Source organism: Taudactylus pleione, unplaced genomic scaffold, assembly GCF_031769625.1.
Source record: "Taudactylus pleione unplaced genomic scaffold, aTauple2 ptg000162l, whole genome shotgun sequence".
Lineage (NCBI taxonomy): Eukaryota > Metazoa > Chordata > Amphibia > Anura > Myobatrachidae > Taudactylus > Taudactylus pleione.
The window spans coordinates 8,693,750-8,715,427 of record NW_028284564.1 but is presented as its reverse complement, the minus strand read 5'-3'; the positions used below and the strand labels follow the sequence as shown (position 1 = coordinate 8,715,427).

General features: G+C 45.3%; 1 protein-coding gene across 1 annotated transcript in view; it reads right to left on the bottom strand.

The window, feature by feature from the left end:
- Positions 1-21,678, bottom strand: part of MEGF10 (multiple EGF like domains 10) — a 149,341-nt gene that overhangs the window by 52,777 nt on the left and 74,886 nt on the right. The window contains exon 5 of the mRNA XM_088475109.1: positions 20,105-20,197. Coding sequence (XP_088331235.1) covers positions 20,105-20,197 — 93 coding nt within the window. The remainder of the gene's footprint in view (positions 1-20,104; positions 20,198-21,678) is intronic.

Genomic DNA, 21,678 nt, shown 5'->3' with positions numbered 1-21,678 from the left:
GGATACTGGTGTAGCTGGCGCTGAGGAGGAAGTTGGCGAGGAGGATTCTGATGGTGATGTGGTTTGTTTAAATCAGGCTCCGGGGGAGACAGTTGTTGTCCGTGGGATGAAAAAGCCCATCACGGTCATGCCTGGGCAGAAGACCAAACATTCCACCTCTTTGGTCTGGCAATATTTCTATCCAAATCCGGACAACAACTGTCTTGCCATATGTACCATATGTAAAGGTGAAATAAGTAGGGGTAGGGACGTCAACCACCTAGGAACATCCTCCCTTATACGGCACCTGCAGCGCGTTCATAAAAAGTTACTGTCAAGTTCAGAAACTTTGGCTAAGACCGTAAGCAGTCCAGGGACACCTAAATCCCGTTGTCCTGTTGTATCCAAGCGCCTGCAAACCACACCATCAACTCCCTCCTCGTCAATTTCCTCCTTAGTCAGGATCGGAAGTAGTCCTGCAGGCCATGTCACTGGCATGACTGACTCTCCTATCCGGGATTCCTCTGGAGGATCCTGCATTGCTACGCCTACTGCTGCCGCTGCTGCTGTTGCTGCTGCTGGGAGTCGTTCATCATCCCAGAGAGGAAGTAGGAACACCACTACTTTTACTAAACAATTGACCCTCCAACAGTCCTTAGCGAGGAGGATGAAGTACGACAGCAGTCATCCTGAAGCAAAACGTATAACTGAGGCCTTGACTGCTATGTTGGTGTTAGACGTGCGTCCGGTATCCGCCATTAGTGCAGTGGGATTTAGACAATTGATGGAGGTAGTGTGTCCCCGGTTCCAAATCCCGTCTAGATTCCACTTCACTAGGCAGGCGATACCGAGACTGTACAGAAACGTCAGAAAAAGTGTCCTCAGTGTCCTGAAAAATGCCGTTGTACACAATGTCCACTTAACCACGGACATGTGGACAAGTGGAACAGGGCAGACTAAGGACTATATGACTGTGACAGCCCACTGGGTAGATGTATCACCTTACGCAGCAACAGCAGCAGCGTCACCAGTAGCAGCATCTCAGAAACGCCAGCTCGTTACAAGGCAGGCTACGCTGTGTATCACCGGTTTCAGTAAGAGGCACACCGCCGACAACCTCTTAGAGAAACTGAGGGAAATCATCGCCCAGTGGCTTACCCCACTTAGACTCTCCTGGGGATTTGTGATATCTGACAACGCCACCAATATTGTGCGGGCATTACATCTGGGCAAATTCCAGCACGTCCCATGTTTTGCTCACACAATAAACTTGGTGGTGCAGAATTTTCTGAAAAGCGACAGGGGCGTGCAGGAGACGCTTTGGGTGGCCCGAAAAATTTCTGGCCACTTTCGCCATTCAGCGACTGCGTGCCGAAGACTGGAGCGCCAGCAAACACTCTTGAACCTGCCCCGCCATCACCTGAAGCAAGAGGTTGTGACGCGGTGGAACTCAACCCTCTATATGCTTCAGAGGATGGAGGAGCAGCAAAAGGCCATACAAGCCTATACATCCACCTATGACATAGGCAAAGGAGGGGGTATGCACCTGACTCAAGCGCAGTGGAGAATGATTTCCGTGTTGTGCAAGGTTCTCCAGCCCTTCGAACTTGCCACACGTGAAGTCAGTTCAGACACAGCCAGCTTGAGTCAGGTCATTCCCCTCATCAGGCTTTTGCAGAAGCAGCTGGAGAAAGTGAAGGAGGAGCTAAGACGGAGCGATTCCGCTCGGCATGTGGGACTTGTGGATGAAGCCCTTCATTCGCTTTGCCAGGATTCCAGGGTGGTCAATCTGTTGAAATCAGACCACTACATTTTGGCCACCGTGCTTGATCCTAGGTTTAAAGCCTATGTGGTGTCTCTCTTTCCGGCCGACACAAGCCTGCAGAGGTGCAAAGACCTGCTGGTGAACACACTGTCAGCTGAAGCGGAACGTGACACGTCAACGGCTCCTTCTTCATTTTCTCCCGCAACTGGGGCTGCCAGGAAAAAACTTAGGTATCCTAAGCAACCCGCTGGCGGTGATGCAGGGCAGGCAGGACCAAGTTTGGACATCTGGTCTGGACTGAAGGACCTGGCAACAATTTCTGACATGTCTACTGTCACTGCATATGATACTGTCACCATTGACAGAATGGTGGAGGATTACATCGGTGACAGCATCCAAGTAGGCATGTCAGACAGTCCATACCTGTACTGGCAGGAAAAAGAGGCAATTTGGAGGCCCCTGTACAAGCTGGCTCTATTTTACCTGAGTTGCCCCCCCTCCAGTGTGTACTCCGAAAGAGTGTTTAGTGCAGCCGGGAACCTTGTCAGCGAAAGGCGTAGGAGGTTGCTTCCACAGAATGTGGAGAAGATGATGTTCATCAAAATGAATTATCAGCTCTTCCAGGGAGACCAGCCTCCAGAAGGTACAGAGGGACCTGTGGTGGTGGATTCAAGTGGGGACGAGTTAATACTTTGTGAGGATGAGGATGTACACACTGAAGAGGGTGAGGAATCGGTGGATGAGGAGGATGAGGATGACATCTTGCCTCCGTAGAGCCAGTTTGTGCAGGGACACATTAATTTCCAGCTTGTTTTGTGGGGGCCCAAACGAACCAATCATTTCAGCCACAGTTGTGTGGCAGACCCTGGCGCTGAAATGATTGATTTGTTAAAGTGTGCATGTCCTGTTTATACAACATAAGGGTGGGTGGGAGGGCCCAAGGACAATTCCATCTTGCACTTCTTTTTTTTCTTTGCATTATGTACAGTTTGGGGCCTAGTTTTTCTAACTGCCATCCTGTCTGCCACTGCAGTGTCACTCCTAGATGGGTCACGTGTTTGTGCCGCCCACTCGTGTCGCTTAGCATAGTCATCCAGCTACCTCGGTGCAACCTTTTGGACATGAAAACACTATTGTGAGGTGTGAGGTGTTCAGAATAGACTGGAAATGAGTGGAAATTAAGGTTATTGAGGTTAATAATAGCATAGGAGCAGAGAAACCAACAAATTCTGTGATTTTAGCTGTTTTTATGCTTTTTAAAAAAAAAATACAGATCCAAAACACAAAACCCAGAACCCAAAACACGGAAGGGTGGTTTTGGCAAAACCAATCCAGATCCAAAACACGAAGAAAGATCCAGATCCAAAACCAAAACACAAAACACGAAAAGTGGCCGGTGCACACCCCTACTATAAAGCCTCTCTACTTTACATCTGACATACAGTATTCTCATCATGTTCCTGTGTATCAGCTCAACAGCAAAACACAGTGAGACACAGGAAATATCTGCCCATCCCAGTCAGAGGATTGGTGATGACCGCCAGACTGGAAAGCAAGTTCAACTGTTCCTAATAAAATATCAAACTACCAGTGTGTGTGGGAAAGATGACTCAGTGGTGGCTGATCTTATGAGATTGCTAAGTACCACATATTTTTTTACTTTATAACCTACTTGAGTCTTTCTAAAATCTACTGAATTTCAAGAGTATTTTAAGCCCCGTACACACTGGAAGTTCTATATGAACGATAACGACATCTTTGAACGATATATCGTTCAAATGATATCGTTCGAATCAGCTATCCAGAGGCGTCACTAGGGTTGGTGTCACCCGGTGCTGTAAAGCACCCCCCAAAAAATCAGGACCCTTTACCAGTCCAGGAGTCACACTGTGCTCCACCCAGAATGCCAGGCACACAAGGCGGCCATGACATCACACCCGGCAAGGGAATTTTTTTTTTTTTACCTTCTGGGAACTCAGTGGCACCCTCTAGGGGCCGGCGCCCCGGGCGACTGCCCTGTTAGCCCACCCCTAGAACCGCCACTGCCCACAGCAGTAGTGCCCCTTATACAATGCCCACAGCAGTGGTGCCCCTTACACCTTGCCCCCCGGTAGTGGTGCCCCCAGTAGTGGTGCCCCTTATGCAGTGCCCACAGTAGCAGTGCCCCTTATTCAGTACCCCCTATGCAATGCCCCCATTAGTAGTGCCCGCAGTAGTAATGCACCCATTAGTAGTGCCCCCATTAGTAACGCAATCTGTAGTAATGCCCCCACTGTAATGCCCCCTGTAGTAGTGTCCCCAATAGTAATGCCCCATTAATAGAGCCCACAATAGAAATGCCCCATTAGTAGTGCCCCCAGTGGTAATGCCCCCAGTAGTAATACACCCATTAGTAATGCCCCCAGTAGTAATGCATCCATTAGAAGTGCACCCAGTAATAATGCCCCAAGTGGTAGTGCCTCTAAAAAAAATGCAAACAAAATACTTACCTTAAGCCCCGCTCCTGCGTCCACTGCCTTCTGGTCCGACTGCTCCTCGGATCTATGGGAGAGATGTCATGACATCTTTCACATAGTGCTCACTGCAGGGGCCAGAAGCCAAAGCTCATGAGTGAAGTCCAGGCTCCGACTGGCGCTGCGGGGAAGGAGCCGGTCGCCCGCTGGTAACAAAATCTCAGCGGGCACCCGGCAAATGGAGCCTCCCTCTACGGCGGACCCAGGGAGGGTGCTGGTAGGAGTGTGGCGACGGGCGGTGTGGGCAGGAGTGTGGCAGCAAGGGGGTGCGGGCAGGAGTGTGCAGATTTTGACAAGTGTGTGCGCCCGCACCCCTCGCATGACGCCACTGGTGTACGCACTTACCGACGAACGATGCGCACTCCAGCCGGTCATTAACGATATCCCCAGTCGTTTGTACTTGCATTACAATCTGGGAGTATCGTTAACGTTGCCGGCATCGGCAAGTGTGTATGCACTTACCGATGCTGACAGCGCCGTATCTCACATCGCTGGGTACACCATCCCATGTAGTCAGATTTGGCATATACTATTAACTTGGTCCATCCAGCTTGCCACTGTCTAGTTTGTGTTCTTCTTTTATTCTTTATTTCATTTTTATATTTTCTATATTTTCTATAGGCGACTCTGGCAGTGCTGGCTTTGACCAATTTTAGCTGAGCAGCCGACCTGGGGGTCCTGGTTAGGGCATAGAACGTGGTGCCAGATGCATTTGCAGGAAACTCCCCTCTCCATTTGTCTCAGATAGTGCCTCGTTTCTAAAGCTGAGAAGGAAGGGGTGGGAGGGATCTTTGATCCGCAGAATAATATATTGTGGACTGGTCCTGGGGGAGGGGCCAGCATTGGAGAACTAAGGCCCCAGGGCAACTAGTATATTCCTGTCAGAATTTAGGCACAATTGTTCTTCATCACTACCCTGTGGTGGTAGCAGACAGGTCCCCTACGGATTGATGGGCCCAGCCCTAGGTAGATGCCTTTGTTTCCTAGCGCGTAATCTGGGAGTGGTAGTTTCCTCTGCCCAGCCCTCCCATGTTCACCCCCTCTGGAGCTAGGTTGTCCTAGGCAAGTGCCTTATTTGCTTATGCCGAGGGCCGGCCCTGGAGTATGGAATCAACCAAAGTAAGATTGATAATTAGCTATTGTACATATACAGTGCACCCGGAAAGTATTCACAGCGCGCCACTTTTTCCACATTTTGTTATGTTACAGCAGCGTTTTTCAACCGCTGTGCTGCGGCACACTAGCGATTGTTTAGTGTGCCGCGCGATCAGATCCACCGGTCAGATCTGCCATACTGTGCTCCGGGCAGCGGATCACAGTATGGCATGCCCGGGCCATCACTTATGCAGACGCAGCAGAGTGACATCACAGGTCACGCACGCCGCGTCTCTAGTCACTCAGCCCGCCCACCAGCTCCGCGGCCCCTAGAGATGCCCTGCATGAAGGCCCCCAGTCAGCCAGCTTGCCTCCCCAGCCAGCCCCGCTTCCACCAGCACCGCCAGCCAGCCAGCCCTGCGGCCACCAGCTCCACCAACACAGTCAGCCCGCCTGTCTGCCTCACCAGCCAGACAGCCTGACCCACGGCCACCAGCACAGCCAGCAAGCCCTCGGCCACCAGCACAGCCAGCCCCGCGGCCAATAGCACCCCCAGCAAGCCAGCCTGCCTGCACGCTGCACTCTGCTGACAGCTCTGCTGACGAGGGACAGGTAGGGGCAGTAAAAAAATGTATTTATATTTTATGTGTAGCAATGCGGGCTTTTTTTTCTCTGGGAGCCAGCAATATCTTTTTTTTTATTTATTTTTTTCCTGTGGGGGTCAGCCAATGTTATTTTTTTTTCTCTGGGGGCCAATGTATGTGTTTTATTCCTGTGAGGGCCATTGTATGTGAGTTTTATTCCTGTGGGGGCCAATGTATGTGTGTTTTATTTCTCTGGGGCCAATGTATGTGTGTTTTATTCCTATGGGGGCTAATGTATGTGTGTTTTATTCCTATGGGGGCCAATGTATGTACGTTTTATTCCTGTGGAGGCCAATATGTGTGTTTTTTTTTATGTGGGAGCCAATATGTATGTTTTCCATAGGTTGCGCACGCCACATCGCCGAGTGGCGTGTCTAGCCAATTTTAATATCTTGCGTAGTATGCCTCGAGTTAAAAAGGGTTGAAAATCACTGTATTCCAAAATGGAATAAATTCATTTTTCTCCTCCAAATTCTACACACAATACCCCATAATGACAACGTGTAAAAAGTTTTTTTGAGATTTTTGCAAATTTAATTGAAAAAACTCTAAGAAATCACATGAACAAAAGTATTCACAACCTTTGTTATGAAGTTCAAATTGAGCTCAGATGCATCCTGTTTCCACTGATCATCCTTGAGATGTTCCTACAGCTTAATTAGAGTCCACCTGTGGTAAATTCAGTTGATTGGACATGATTTTGAAAGGCACACACCTGTCTATATAAGGTCCCACACTTGACAGTGCATGTCAGAGCACAAACCAAGCATGAAGTTCAAGGAATTGTCTGTAGACCCCCGAGAAAGGATTATCTGGAGGCACAAATCTGGGGAAAGGTTCAGAAAAATATCTGCTGCTTTGAAGGTCCCAATGAGCACAGTGGCCTCCATCATCTGTAAATGGAAGACGTTCGGAACCACCAGAACTCTTCCTAGAGTTGTCCGGCCATCTAAACTGAGCGATCAGGGGAGAAGGGCCCTAGTCAGGGAAGTGACCAAGAACCTGATGCTACAGCATTCCTCTGTGGAGAGAGGAGAACCTTCCAGAAGGACAACCATCTCTGCAGCAATCCACCAATCAGGCCTGTATGGTAGAGTGGCCAGACGGAAGTCACTCCTTAGTAAAAATCACATGGCAGCCCGACTGGAGTTTACCAAAATGCACCTGAAGGACTCTCAGACCATGAGAAAACAAAATTCTCTGGTCTGATGAGACAAAGATTGAACTCTTTAGCGTCAAAGCCAGGCGTTATGTTTGGAGGAAACCAGGCACCACTAATCACCAGGCCAATACCATCCCTACAGTGAAGCATGGTGGTGGCAGCATCATGCTGTGGGGATGTTTTTCAGCGGCAGGAACTGGGAGACTAGTCAGGATAGAGGGAAAGATGAATGCAGCAATGTACAGAGACATCCTGGATGAAAACCTGCTCCAGAGCGCTCTTGACCTCCGACTGGGGCAACGTTTCATCTTTCAGCAGGACAACGACCCTAAGCACACAGCCAAAATATCAAAGGAGTGGCTTCAGGACAACTCTGTGAATGTCCTTGAGTGGCTCAGCCAGAGCCCAGACTTGAATCCGATTGAACATCTCTGGAGAGATCTGAAAATGACTGTGCACCGACGCTTTCCATCCAACCTGATGGAGCTTGAGAGATGCTGCAAAGAGGAATGGGCAAAACTACCCAAAGATAGGTGTGCCAAGCTTGTGGCATCATATTCAAAAAGACTTGAGGCTGTAATTGCTGCCAAAGTTGCATCAACAAAGGCTGTGAATACTTATGTACATGTGATTTTCTTAGTTATTTTTTCTTATTAAATTTACAAAAATCCCAAAAAAACTTTTTACATGCTGTCATTATGGGGTATTGTGTGTAGAATTTTGAGGACAAAAATTAATTTATTCCATTTTGGAATAAGGCTGTAACATAACAAAATGTGGAAAAAGTGAAGCGCTGTGAATACTTAACGGATGCACTGTATTTCAACATTGGTCCCAGGATATTGTATGCATGTACACGAACAGGTGTGAGTTCATGCATAAGCAGTTTTGGGTGTGTTTAAGTGCCACAATTCAATTCGTAGTTCTAACTACAGTATTCCATACTTGCTGACTTTTTACCTGGGCATCATGGTAATGTGGTAGTGGCAGGACCAGATGGAAGGTGTAGGGGGTATTATGCTGTGAACGCAACTTCACAGTCCCTCTCCGCCCTCGCAATTTTGCTGCGTTGTGTGTGTATGGAAGATGGGGGGGCCACAATGATGATATTCACTGCAAATTGCATCATTAAGCCCTCTTGGAGGCTGGACTTCTATCTTGGGAGACCAGGAGGAGAGCTCCAAGAAGTCTCCCGGACATTCCGGCAGTGAAGGCAAGTACAAACTATTCTCTTTGCAAATCACATAAGGGGAGATTTAATAAAGCTTGAAGAGAGATAAAATTGTGAGAAATAAAGCACAAACCAATCAGCTCCTAACTGTCATTTTATAGGTTGTGTTTGAAAAATGACAGTTAGGAGCTGATTGTTTGGTACTTTATCTCTCACAATTTTATCTTTCCCCAAGCTTTACTTAATCTCTGCCATAATTTGTCTACTATAAAAGAACACTCCTGTATATATATTTGTAGAATAATCACTTTTAGTTAACAATAAACAAGGATCTCATAACATCAAACAATAGAAAGACTACTAATTAATTGTCATATAACCTTCATGCTTAAGATTGATGCTGAAAATCTTATTTCCACAAATATGTCAAATGTATGCAATCTATAATGAGGAGTAAGTAACATAAGAAGCACAGCTGTTTATTTGAGATGATGATGTATTTGGGTTACAAGCAGTCAGGGGGAATTAAAGCTGATTTGGAACCGTAAGGTCTGGTCTGTAACTCCAAGGTCAAACTTATACCCAATTGTCTGTGTTATTTGCGACCCTCTTTTCTAGCTAAGAGCTCCATTATGGAAAGGTAATTCATCCCCTTGGTGAAGTTCTATCCCCAGAAGGAACCTTCTGTCGCCTGTCTACCACCCTGCCCTGAATAATCTCATATCACATAGACTTACTTCATTGCACTTCTGTGTTTTCTTTGGCAGTACAGCAAACCTTGCAAACTAGTCTACAATTATGATCTCTTAAGAAATACATATTGCATGCGTCTGCTCATGTGTCATTCTATGTGACCACGGTCTCTAAAGTTCCAGCTATATGTGTCCAAGTTCCTCCCGTTTAAGTCCATCTAAATCATATTTTCAATTTACTGCGTTACACAGTGTCATCATTGTTGTGCCGTATAATATAATGGTTGTTTTACTTTTAAATACATGGAAAATGAGTAACATAAAGCAAGTGTTACTGTTTTATTCTTAGACTACAGGTTCAGTTCATATTAATTTTCAGTAACTCACAATAAGATTTTAAAGAGAAAAACTGGAGAATGTTTTACTTTGAAAACAAGATTATTATTCTATCTGAGTGATGACCATGGACATATATATTATGGACCATCTACAGCTAAAGAATGAAAATAAATGTACAGTTATATTTCCTTGTAAAGAAAGGACGCATACTTGTGGCAGCACAAGTGTTTTATTATTATTTTTAAATATTCCATTATCAAATAAGGGCTGTAAACACTAAAGATATTAGCATATGTTGCTAACGGAATTGTTCATTTACACAAATCAGTGATTTAGTCCATCTGATGGTCATTCTCAGAAAATGACACCATTCACTGAGCAACTAATAAATCAATTCTTATGTAAAAAGAGCCAATCTAATAACCAAGAATAGGTACAATCCTATAATAAGAAACACGGTAAAAGGATATTGAGCACTGGGCTCAAGATGAACGATGAATGTGAGCTGCACTTTTAGGAAGGGTGTCTGACCTCCTAAATTGAATACAAATATCTAATCTATGGTCATAGATCAAAATGCGCTCAAAACCTTTAACGAGATGGTGTGCGTCAATTGTAAGTGTGTAGGAGAGTGATGAGTTCAAGCTGAATATGGTATTATAGAACTTTAATTAAACAAAAATGGTTGATAATGGGCTTGAATAGTGACTGTTCACTGAGTCAATGGCAGTCAAACTCCAGAATATATGCAGTAATACTGGCAATATTCAGTAACTAGCTTCACTAAAAAGGAAAAAAGGAAAAAAATGTAACAAAAATCCACAGATTAAAACAAGAAAAAACAAAGTCAATAAATTGATGATAAAAGTTGATTATGTGAGTAAAACAAGGACCGGAGACCATGGAGCTCGCATTGAAGAATGGCAAGTCTTATGAGAGAGTTAATGTTGGTGCGGCGTCCCGCACTTATATTGTAAAAAAGGGCTGCTGGTGGATAGTGAATTGCTGGTGGTTTGCTTGGGTGTTCCCGGGGTAAGCAGTACGGAGAGCTGCCTGAGTGTGTAGAGGTGTATATCCAAGCCCGTGTATGACCACGGAACACGTCCGGAGCCTACCCGCCAATGCTAGGCAGTCTACGGCGTGTCCCGCCGGTCCACAACTAGGGATGCAGAAGGAGGGGGAGAAACGGTTGTGGTGCTGTGTACCAGACGCGGTACTCCCTAACTCCACTGTGGACTCACCTCCCAGGGACTCGGCAGAGTCCGCTCTTCCCCTCGCCGGCTTGTCGCAGTCGCGTCGTCCCTTCCTCCGGTGTCCCTCGGCAGAAGCAGCCGCTCGTCGAATGCTCGTCAGGTGCCGTTTGATCAGGTGTTCGCTGGATGCGGTGTCCGGTTCCTTGCTCAATGGGGATGTTTGTCCAACGCGTTTCGACCCATGTGGGGTCTTCCTCTGGGCGGGATTGATCCTATAATACATCCTGTACAGCATGTGATACACAGGGGCTGATGTACCCATTTGCAGAATAAGTAAATTTGTACTGTGCGATTTCACAAAAAAAAGAAACGTGAACATCTAAGTCTGTATGCAGGGTTGGCGCCTCCTTACACTTGGAGAGGCAGGACGGGAAAGGCATGCAAATGCAGACGAGTACAGTAAGGGTGTGTTTGTGTGACGGTATACAGTGTCAGAACCATATGCCTAAGACTGCCATTAGCCATATCAACAGTGGCGTATCTAGGGCAGTGTGAGCGAGGCACATGCACTGGCGCCATGGCAGGCCCAGCAGAGGGTGGCGCCATTGGCCTGGGCAGTACAGATGCTGGCACTGGGATCAAATGTCAGATCCCTGCACCAGAAGAGCAGCAGTGACGGCAAACAGTGGCAGCCAGCGCTGGGAGCGTGTGTCTGCTCACAGCGACAACCCTATAGCAGTGGGTGGGTGAAACTTGGCACCAAGCGTGAGCTGAGTGAAGCTCTCAGTCTGGCAGCCTTGATGCTGCCTCTATTTAAATTTGGCATGCAGTGATTTTAAAATAGTGCCGTCCGCGAGCCAATAGCGACTCGCGGACCGGCAGCCAATCACGGCTGGCCGGGTTGAGCCAATAGCGACTCGTGGCGTTGACATCAGACACCGCCGAGCAGTGGAAGGAGTTCGCTGGCAGATGGAAAAAAAAAAGGTCATTCCGTGAATAGCTCTGGCAGCCGCAGAAGAGGCCAAAAGACTACCTGGTCAAGAAAGAAGATGCGGAGAAGAAGAGGTAGCAGAGGTAAGAGCTTGAGGACCAGAATGTGCAGCAGTGGTGGGAAGTAAGAGCTAATGAAGCTCCCCACTGCAGCCCCTCCCAGTGTACTGTTAGACGGCGTTGGGCCACCAGTATTTATTAACCCCCCCTAGACCACCAAGTTGTCAGGCCCTAGTAATAAGGCCATAGGTTTGTGGCACGTATAGGCGAGGGGAGGGTTAGGGTACTTACTTTCAGTTGTCAGGATTTCGACCCGCCGGGCTGCCACTGTCGGTATTGGATCCGCATGACACTACTGCCCAGCTACCGGTGTCTGCACCCCATGACCTTAGTGCTATGAGGCAGCAATGTTTGTGCTGTCATATAGCCTCATTACCGCACATATGTTGAAATAAGTAAAGGACAAAGGTAGACAAAAGTAGATCAGTAAATCCAGATTGTAGGCTCAGTAATGTACATAGAGAATCAGATGTTTTCACCAAAACAAGAAATATCATCTCTCCTGTCCTACATAAAAGTAATGGCTGCTTTGAAATGTGGGATAACAATAGCAAAATGTGGGTTTCATTTCAAACCTTTTGTTTCTCCAAGACTCATTTACTGCACTGTGGGTTTCTACCCCTATGGCAACTGTGCTCTCAGGCATAGTGTCCTGTTTTCTAAGGAAGGATTTCTATTGAAGAAACCAGGCCATTTTGTCAATGCTTTCTGAGCCATGAAGAGCACAAACAATGGAAATGTGTTTTGTTTCCAGTCTTTGAAGATTTGCAGTTATTTATCCTTAGCGTGCTCTCCAAACCCTTCTACGTAAGGACATTTCCCGAGGGCGGATTTTATTATTCACTTGTGCATGCATTGTAATACATTTCTACAATACGAAAGAATTTGACTATTGTACCTTTAAATTAAAGAAAAAAAATACTGTGTATGCCTTTATTTTATTATTGAAGAACAAAATGAGTGTATATTGGGAATATGTAAGTACATAGTTAGAGTGAATATATAATTAATTACTATGCTGAACATTGAAAATATGATATTCAGAAACGAAATTATTCATAATTCATAAGACGTTACATCTTTGTAGCCTGATTTGGACGCAAGTGTAACCTCCCTTATTTTTTAATGGGATAAAGGTGATAAAAAAATGCAGTCATGTGAACTCTGGTGACATCACTTGTCCTCCACCTGTGCATGTATTCCCCAATCCAAACACTGCACTTCTGTAAAGCAAGTCCGCCAGATTGTCAGTCAGTGTGTCTATTATGTTATACAAGCAACTCCCTCATAACAAAGTTGGGTATGTTTTTCTACGTTCATGTCAATATTCATAATGTCGACATCTAGCATGTTGACATTGACCATGACAACACTGCTGTAAGGTTGACATGATTAGAATGTCAACAAAACTGTATGTCCCGGCAGTGCGCGGCTTTACTTACCGGGTAGCGTCTTCAGCAATGCAGCAGTGTCATCTGGGTCCGGGGTTATGTGATCCAGCAGCAGTGAATACTCCTATCCCTAACAGTAAGTGTAACCCTATCCTCCGCAGCTAACCCTAACCCTACCCATAGTGCCTAACCCTAACTCTCCCCTCCTGGAGCCAAACCCTAATGTCAGCATTCTGCAGAATGCCGACATTTCAACAATGTCATAATCAGAATTGGTGACACTGTGGGGTCAGCATTATTATTGACGACATTTTGAATATTAACATGGTGCCTGCATACCCTCATATAACAACCTGCTCCAGAGAGAGAGAGATTGGTGAATATATTTAGTTAAACATAAAAACCTTATTTTATTCATATTATTTAACTCAATAATACACATCCTTTAAAATAAATAATAATCCGTGCAGTTAATTATTCCTTAAATGCATGCATTGTAACATTATGTACAATGTACCAGATACAGTACTAGCCTAGTTTGCTTATATATATTTACAATTACTGATCAATTCTAATTAGGCCATAGAGCCACATCATCTGTTTATGGTTTGTCTGTGAACAAATGGCAAGTGGTGTATTCACAACTGATTAACTCCCGGAGACAATTATCTATAATGAGAATTTGGCAGAGGGAAGACATTTTTCAGACGTGGACGAATTTTAATACAGTAGATTATTATAATGTGGTACTTTATGTCTGGAGGGCGTTCTATAATCGTGAGCAGACCGTTCTTCCTTCTGTCAGGAGACCTAACTACAAACAAGGACAGGTGTCAAAGACCAAGGTTAAAAACAACAGCATAGAGAAAAACTGCATTAAGCAGAAAAATATATTCTATGTAAGGGTCAAGAACCACATAAGTGCTAGAGTGCAGTACTAATACTCTTGTGATTGTTAATGCAAATTGGATTCAAGTACATCACCCAGATGTACAGTACATCTGCAGGAAAGCACATCCAATGTAATACCAAACTTCAAATACACAAATGTGACCTGTAGCAAAAAATAAACCCTCATATCCCCTCAGAGACATATTTAAAGATAAAACAAAAATGTTTAAATGAATGTAGGGGGTGGCAGATGGGTTGTTTACGGGTTCGTGGCGGTCAGAATGCCAGCGGTGGTTAATGGGCTGGGCTTTGACGTGTTCTTTCACTTTGCACCATGCAAATTTTCAGGTAAATCCATGTAATAATATAGCAGCACAGCAAATAAAGGTATTATACAGTATAGTGTCACAGAGGAGTGTATAACAGTGCAATGTATACACAAGGCCAATCACTACATACTGTTCCTTCAAATATGTTGATAGATGTATAAACTGCTGTTTGGCTCACAAATCCAGAGGGGAATTTGTGCCAAGACCTTGCTTTATTTAGCAGAATTCAGTCCAAGTGGTTCTGATAATTCCTCTGCTGTCTGACTAAACAATAAGAACAAATCAATGTCAGAGCCTTGAAAGTTCATGAATAGTATTTTCTAAGTGATCCTGATCATGTCTGATGGATGGGTTGATAGAGTAGCTCCAAGGCATGAGTTCAACACGTCTGCTATTAGGCCAGATCTCATCGACTACTGCATTGTGTTTGCTCAATAAATCTTTATTAGACTAATTTAGTGCACATGGATGTCAGCGTGTATCCTGCAGTGTTCGCATACTCCGCTTGTCTTCTAGATAGTCCTACTTTTACTCTTATGCATTTACAATTACACAAATATTTTGTTAGTAAAACATATTGGCTTTCAATACATTTCTATAAAATAGTCAGTAAAAAGAGTTTGCAGCCGTGAACCAGTTGTAGTTCAGCGCAGGAATTCCATATCATAAGTGTTTTCTGCCATGAGTTATAAAACACCCTCTGCTTTTGTAAGATTAATATGTATGCACATAAATCAGTGGGGGTGATTCAGAGGTGGACACATGTAAAGCATCAGGTGATGGTGACAGAGGGTTTCCCTCTGTGTATGCATTCAAGCCACACTATGGATGCGTCCCAATGGCTACCTACCGCACAGAGGGCCTAATTTAGAGATGTACGGAACTCTGCAATGGTTTGAGATCTGCGCATGCATAGAAACCACACTGCGCATGTGCAGATCTCGTTTTGCGACGTCGCTCGCAGTGCCCTGAACGTGTTCCAATGTGGAGCCGGGGACAGTTTCCCAAAATGGAGGCCTGACGCCGAGGACAGTGACTGTGTCTAAAGTTGGCGTTGTCCACCGGGTCCAAGTTCCAGAATGTATCGCATTCTGGAACTTGGTACATATGGAAACGGGGGTTTTCGGAGTTTTGACTGCATTTTACTCCTTAGTACATTCCACCCCATAGGTCATATGGGGATATTTAGAGTACATGGATAACTCCGGTAACAAATATTTCCTGACACAGTTGTCCTCCATTCTTGCACTCTGCATAAACAATAAAACCAATGCGGTCAGTGATTTTATAGAACTATTATATTTCAGTGACGTTACACTGTATCGCCTGCAATTTATCACTGTAATATAACACATACTTCTATTAGACATTCCAGACATGTCCACAGAAGTTAAGCATTAACACTTTTAAACCCAATCTAGGAGTCTCCATTGTCTAGTTGCAAGTCATGTTACTTCTGGATAACATGAAGAGATTTAGGACAACAGAGTCAGTGAAACAGGATCCTATTTTGTGTGTCTGGGTGACCACTGGAATCTTTCCAAACCAATGTCTCAAACTCTGATTCAGCACCCAGTGAGCAGTTTACTCGCTTCTCCCTAATCCTCTTCTGAATGACAAGATGTCAGTGTAAGACGTACAGTCTGGAATGCAGACATTGTGGAGGGACCACAGAATCCCTATGGCTCCAGGTAGACAGTTTTTTTTCTAATGGCATTGAATATATTGTCACCTGGGAATATATAATGCAAATGCCAATAACAAACTATGGGGCACATGTAGAGTTAGACACATTTGTAAGCAGAAAAGACACGTGCAGGGAATAGGAATAGTGCATTTATGTGCATAGCAAATGTTCAAGATGCATCCAGTTGTACATTAACAGCCTATAGGCCAGGTATAGCGTAGGCATGGGCATAACTACCATAGGTGCAAGGGGTGCAACTGCTATGGGGCCCAGAGCTGAGGGGGGACCCATCTTCCTTTTCAAAGTTACATGTGTTATATACATTTTTCACCATTGGGTGATACATAGGGGCCCTTACAAGCTTTTGCAATTGGGCCTTCAAATAACTAGTTATGTCCCTGAGATGACATGACATGAATGGGTGCAGGGTGTGCTGTGCCCACGGGCCCCTGGGGCCAGGGGGTCCACACCACACACCCTGCTTCGATATAATTATTATACTTACCGAGGGGGACCGCACGGAGGCTGCACACGGCCCCCTCCTCTCTTATACTGCTGTCTGCTGCATGACAGTAGTAGTGGTAAATACTGAAGTCACATTAATGTACTGGTGCACAATTTAAGAAATGTAATAAAGTGGCATCTACACAAGAGGAGTTCAGCATTTTTTTCTTTACTGCGCATGTGTCTAAGTCACATCACATATGCGCCACAACTGTGTTCATACTGCGCATGTGCCTAAGTCACACCACGTATGCGCCACCACTGTGTTCATACTGCGCATGTGTCTAAGTCACACCACGTATGCGTCACCACTGTGTTCATACTGCGCATGTGTCTAAGTCACACCACATATGCGTCACCACTGTGTTCATACTGCGCATGTGTCTAAGTCACACCACATATGCGCCACCTCTGTGTTCATACTGCGCATGTGCCTAAGTCACATCACATATGCGCCACCACTGTGTTCATACTGCGCATGTGTCTAAGTCACACCATGTATGCGCCACAACTGTGTTCATACTGCACATGTGTCTAAGTCACACCACGTATGCGCCACCACTGTGTTCATACTGCGCATGTGCCTAAGTCACACCACATATGCGCCACAACTGTGTTCATACTGCGCATGTGCCTAAGTCACACCATGTATGCGCCACCACTGTGTTCATACTGAGCATGTGCCTAAGTCACACCACGTATGCGCCACCACTGTGTTCATACTGCGCATGTGTCTAGGTCACACCACATATGCGCCACAACTGTGTTCATACTGCGCATGTGCCTAAGTCACACCACGTATGTGCCACCACTGTGTTCATACTGCGCATGTGCCTACGTCACACCACGTATGCGCCACCCCTGTGTTCATACTGCGCATGTGCCTAAGTCACACCATGTATGCGCCACAACTGTATTCATACTGCACATGAGTTTAAGTCACACCACGTATGCGCCACCACTGTGTTCATACAGCGCATGTGCCTAAGTCAAACCACGTATGCGCCACCACTGTGTTCATAATGCGCATGTGTCTAAGTCACACCATGTATGTGCCACCACTGTGTTCATACTGCGCATGGATCTATGTCACACCATGTATGCGCCACCACTGTGTTCATAATGCGCATGTGTCTAAGTCACACCATGTATGCGCCACCACTGTGTTCATACTGCGCAATTGGTCTAAGTCACACCACGTTTGCGCCACCAATGTGTTCATACTGCGCATGTGTCTAAGTCACACCACGTATGCGCCACCACTGTGTTCATACTGCGCATGTGCCTAAGTCACACCACGTATGTGCCACCACTGTGTTCATACTGCGCATGTGCCTACGTCACACCACGTATGCGCCACCCCTGTGTTCATACTGCGCATGTGCCTAAGTCACACCATGTATGCGCCACAACTGTATTCATACTGCACATGAGTTTAAGTCACACCACGTATGCGCCACCACTGTGTTCATACAGCGCATGTGCCTAAGTCAAACCACGTATGCGCCACCACTGTGTTCATAATGCGCATGTGTCTAAGTCACACCATGTATGTGCCACCACTGTGTTCATACTGCGCATGGATCTATGTCACACCATGTATGCGCCACCACTGTGTTCATAATGCGCATGTGTCTAAGTCACACCATGTATGCGCCACCACTGTGTTCATACTGCGCAATTGGTCTAAGTCACACCACGTTTGCGCCACCAATGTGTTCATACTGCGCATGTGTCTAAGTCACACCACGTATGCGCCACCACTGTGTTCATAAAGAGCCGCAGTTGTGATTCAGGTGCACACAGGGGGAAGTGTATTGGAAATGTATTGGGTGTTCCTGGACAGTAATCAGACGAAAGGAGATGATCCATCTTAGTGGCGTGTTATGGGAATGTTGTGGGTGTGTTGGTAAAAGTGGTTGTGTACACAGATGCCTAATTGCTCACATAGTAGGCTATGCTCTGATGGAAAATCTGAACCTACTGGGCTGGTTCAAGTTTCAGTGTTGCGCCCAATGGTGGAGTCTAACGCTTACAGTGGGCATCCCAGTCCTTGCACATTCAGGGGCACGGATGTACACTAAGGAAGGGTTTTGTAGCATAAAGTTGCAGACGGGAGCAGCTGTGTATTACTCAGAATCAGGCACAATATCTGGGTGCTCACACTTACTAGAAGTCTTCATGCATTATGGGAGCCATAAACCACAAAAAAAGCAAAACAAATTACCTGGCTCAAAAATGATAACAGAGGACCTGATTCAGCTAGGATCGCTATTCTGATAATACGCACACAACGCAGTTGCAACAGTGATATGCAAATGTTTGCATTCGCATTGCGATCACAGCCTAACATAAGGACACATAAGGACGTCCACTTCCCCCTACTCACATCCATATACCTTGGCAACATAGCAAAATAATCGGTAACATCGAGTAACATCAGACTCATACGCACAGTTAAGGCAGGTCAGACCTCAATCAGAAATTGCTAACTTCAGCGCACGCTATGAGGCCTCAGGCTGCGTATGGTATCACAGTGGCTAATTTATGCACACCCTGCAACACCATCCCAACACACTAGCACACCTGCGTTCACCCGACCACCCCCCCAGCACCTCCTACAAACAGCACTTTCTGTCAATCACTCAGCGATGGGTCTGCGTTGTCACTGTGAATGCAGTTCCAAACGCATTGACTGGTTCGCACATGCGCACTGCAATGCATACACATGCGCAGTGCAAATCAATCGGCTGATTGCATGCATATTAGTAACTGAGGGTCTGATTCAGTGCAGCCTGAAAGCGGCCGCTCGTTCGCTCTGAGCGATGTTTGCACAACTGCGCATGCGTATCGGTCGTAATGCGCATGCGCAAACCAGTCATTGCGGTCGGAAATCGTGCACTCGCAAAAACAGCGAGGGGCTACTAATTTGATTGACAGAATGTACCATTTGTGGGTGGTAACAGGGGAAGGTGCTTGAAAATGGGGGAGTGGAGATTCAAACGCAGGCGTGCCAAACGGTCAAAAGGGCGTTTAATGGGAGTGCATAATTAGTAAAGGAGCGTCATCGACCACGTCACTTAGTTGTCTTTTAGCTTGAACTACTCGCAGTATTAGGGGAAAGAAACCTACCACAAGCACTGCGAGCAGTTCAGATGCCTTTCGATGTACCCGATTAATTTAATAAATACCAGAGATGACGTAGGATGCGAACGGCATCAAAATAGCGTCTTTACAAAATAGCGAGCGCATTTTTCGTTCGCTCACTCAGACATAGAGGCATCAACACACCGCAAAGACCGAGCGCTCAATTTAAATAGCCGGCCCCTTTTTTGGATACACCGTCCGCAAATAGCGTCCGGCTCTGAATCAGGCCCAGAGATCCTTGCTGAATCAGGCCCAGAGACAATAAATTAGATTCAGCCACGAGTTGTAAGACTTAACTATAAGCTTTAATATTATAAATGTTCCTCTATATATAGGAATAACATAAAAGGTTACATTTTACAATAATCTTGTTATATGATAAAACATTAATAATGATACAAAGTAAGTATATGTTTTGGTCAGCAGAGGAAGCATAGAAACTAAATGCTAGTAGTAACTGGGCTGTATACATAATATTTCCATTCATTCCCAGACAGTAAGGACACGACAGCAGAAGTATTTGGAGACAGGCAGCAGCAGCTGGACACTTACCGCTGGAGCAGTTGGGTCCTCCCCATCCTGGCTCGCACTGACAGGTGTTAGGGGCTATGCAGCGGCCGTGGACACATTTATCAGCACAGTGAGCTGTCACACATCAAAAGAAAGAGCTGGGTAAACAAAACAGTGCCAAATGTCCTAACTGGCTGATCAGTACTTTATTCATTAGACAGCTCTCGAATACATTAACAGAAATGTCTTCCTATATTTTATTTTACAAGGCATAACTTTGTAGCATGTCAGCTGTACAGTATATTACAATTATGTTGTATTTGTCAACATTTAAAAAAAATGGAAAGAAAACATAACATTTCCTGTTAAAACCAAATAAAGGCATATTTAATAATGAGTGATATTCCTGTAATCACTTGTCACTAATCTTAAATGGTGTTTCAACAAATCACCTCCTCACTATTATGTGCTTGGAAAATGACACGTATGAGCAGAGCCGTAACTAGACTTTTTGGGGCCCTGTGCTAGAAAGAGCATTGGTGCCCCCTCATTTTTCAAAGGGACATAATGCACCCAAAAAAGGGCCATGACTTCATGGGGAAGGGCCAGGGAAGAGATAGGAGAGGCCAGGAGATGCTGGGGATGAAATAAGAGGAAGCTACAAGCAAGAAAGATAATAAATAGAATTTGACAGGCCCAAACAGCACCCCCTGACCTGTGGTGCCCTGTGCGATGGCACTGGCAGCACCACCCTAGCTACGGCCCTGCGTATGAGCTGATTGGTTGGAGCGCCATTTAAAATTTGTAACGAATGATAATAAGAATGTCACTCGTTATGAAATATGCCCCAATATTCTTATTTATGTATGTACTGAATTGTTTACTCAAGTTCGGTAAATATAGATGTGTGCTCATACACAAAGACTCAATACGCCATACGGCGCAAGATGCAGCGAAACACCACTCACAGTGTACCAAAGACGCTGGGCTGTGACTTTACCCACACAGGAATTAGTTATAAACATGTACAAAGTCGTAGCTGATGCACAGCGGAAACTGGCGTGAGAAAAATCTGCGGCCGCTGCATCGCAGCATCATATACAGGTACAGACTCATTATTATGCAGTTGTACAAATGTCACACATCACATTTATCAGTGAGGACTAGCTACATAGTTTTGTCGCTTCCAGTTTTTGTAGCGCGCATAAGATGCACATTTTGAACGAATAAGACGCTTAGTGCTTCAGAGTCGCCAGGACTCTTTGGCGCGACTGACGCCACAGTGTATGAGCACACACCTGTATGTTTCATAACTAAATACATGAAATAATATTTCCCTGTGTTTATTTCACTATGTCTTGACCACATTCTAACCAGAACATATAGCATTCAATTATAGCATAAATGCTTACCTGGAAACAAAGCATGTTGTCTACTGTATAGCAGACAGTGTTACAAAATGTAGATAAATGGGGATAATATACGGACACATTTCTTCTTATACAATAACAATATCCTAAAACACCATACTATAAATGGCTTTTTGAGCATATTTGTAAATTTTTGCGCTGTTGTCAACCCTGACAGCTGTGCTGCAAATTCTGAGCAAGTTAATT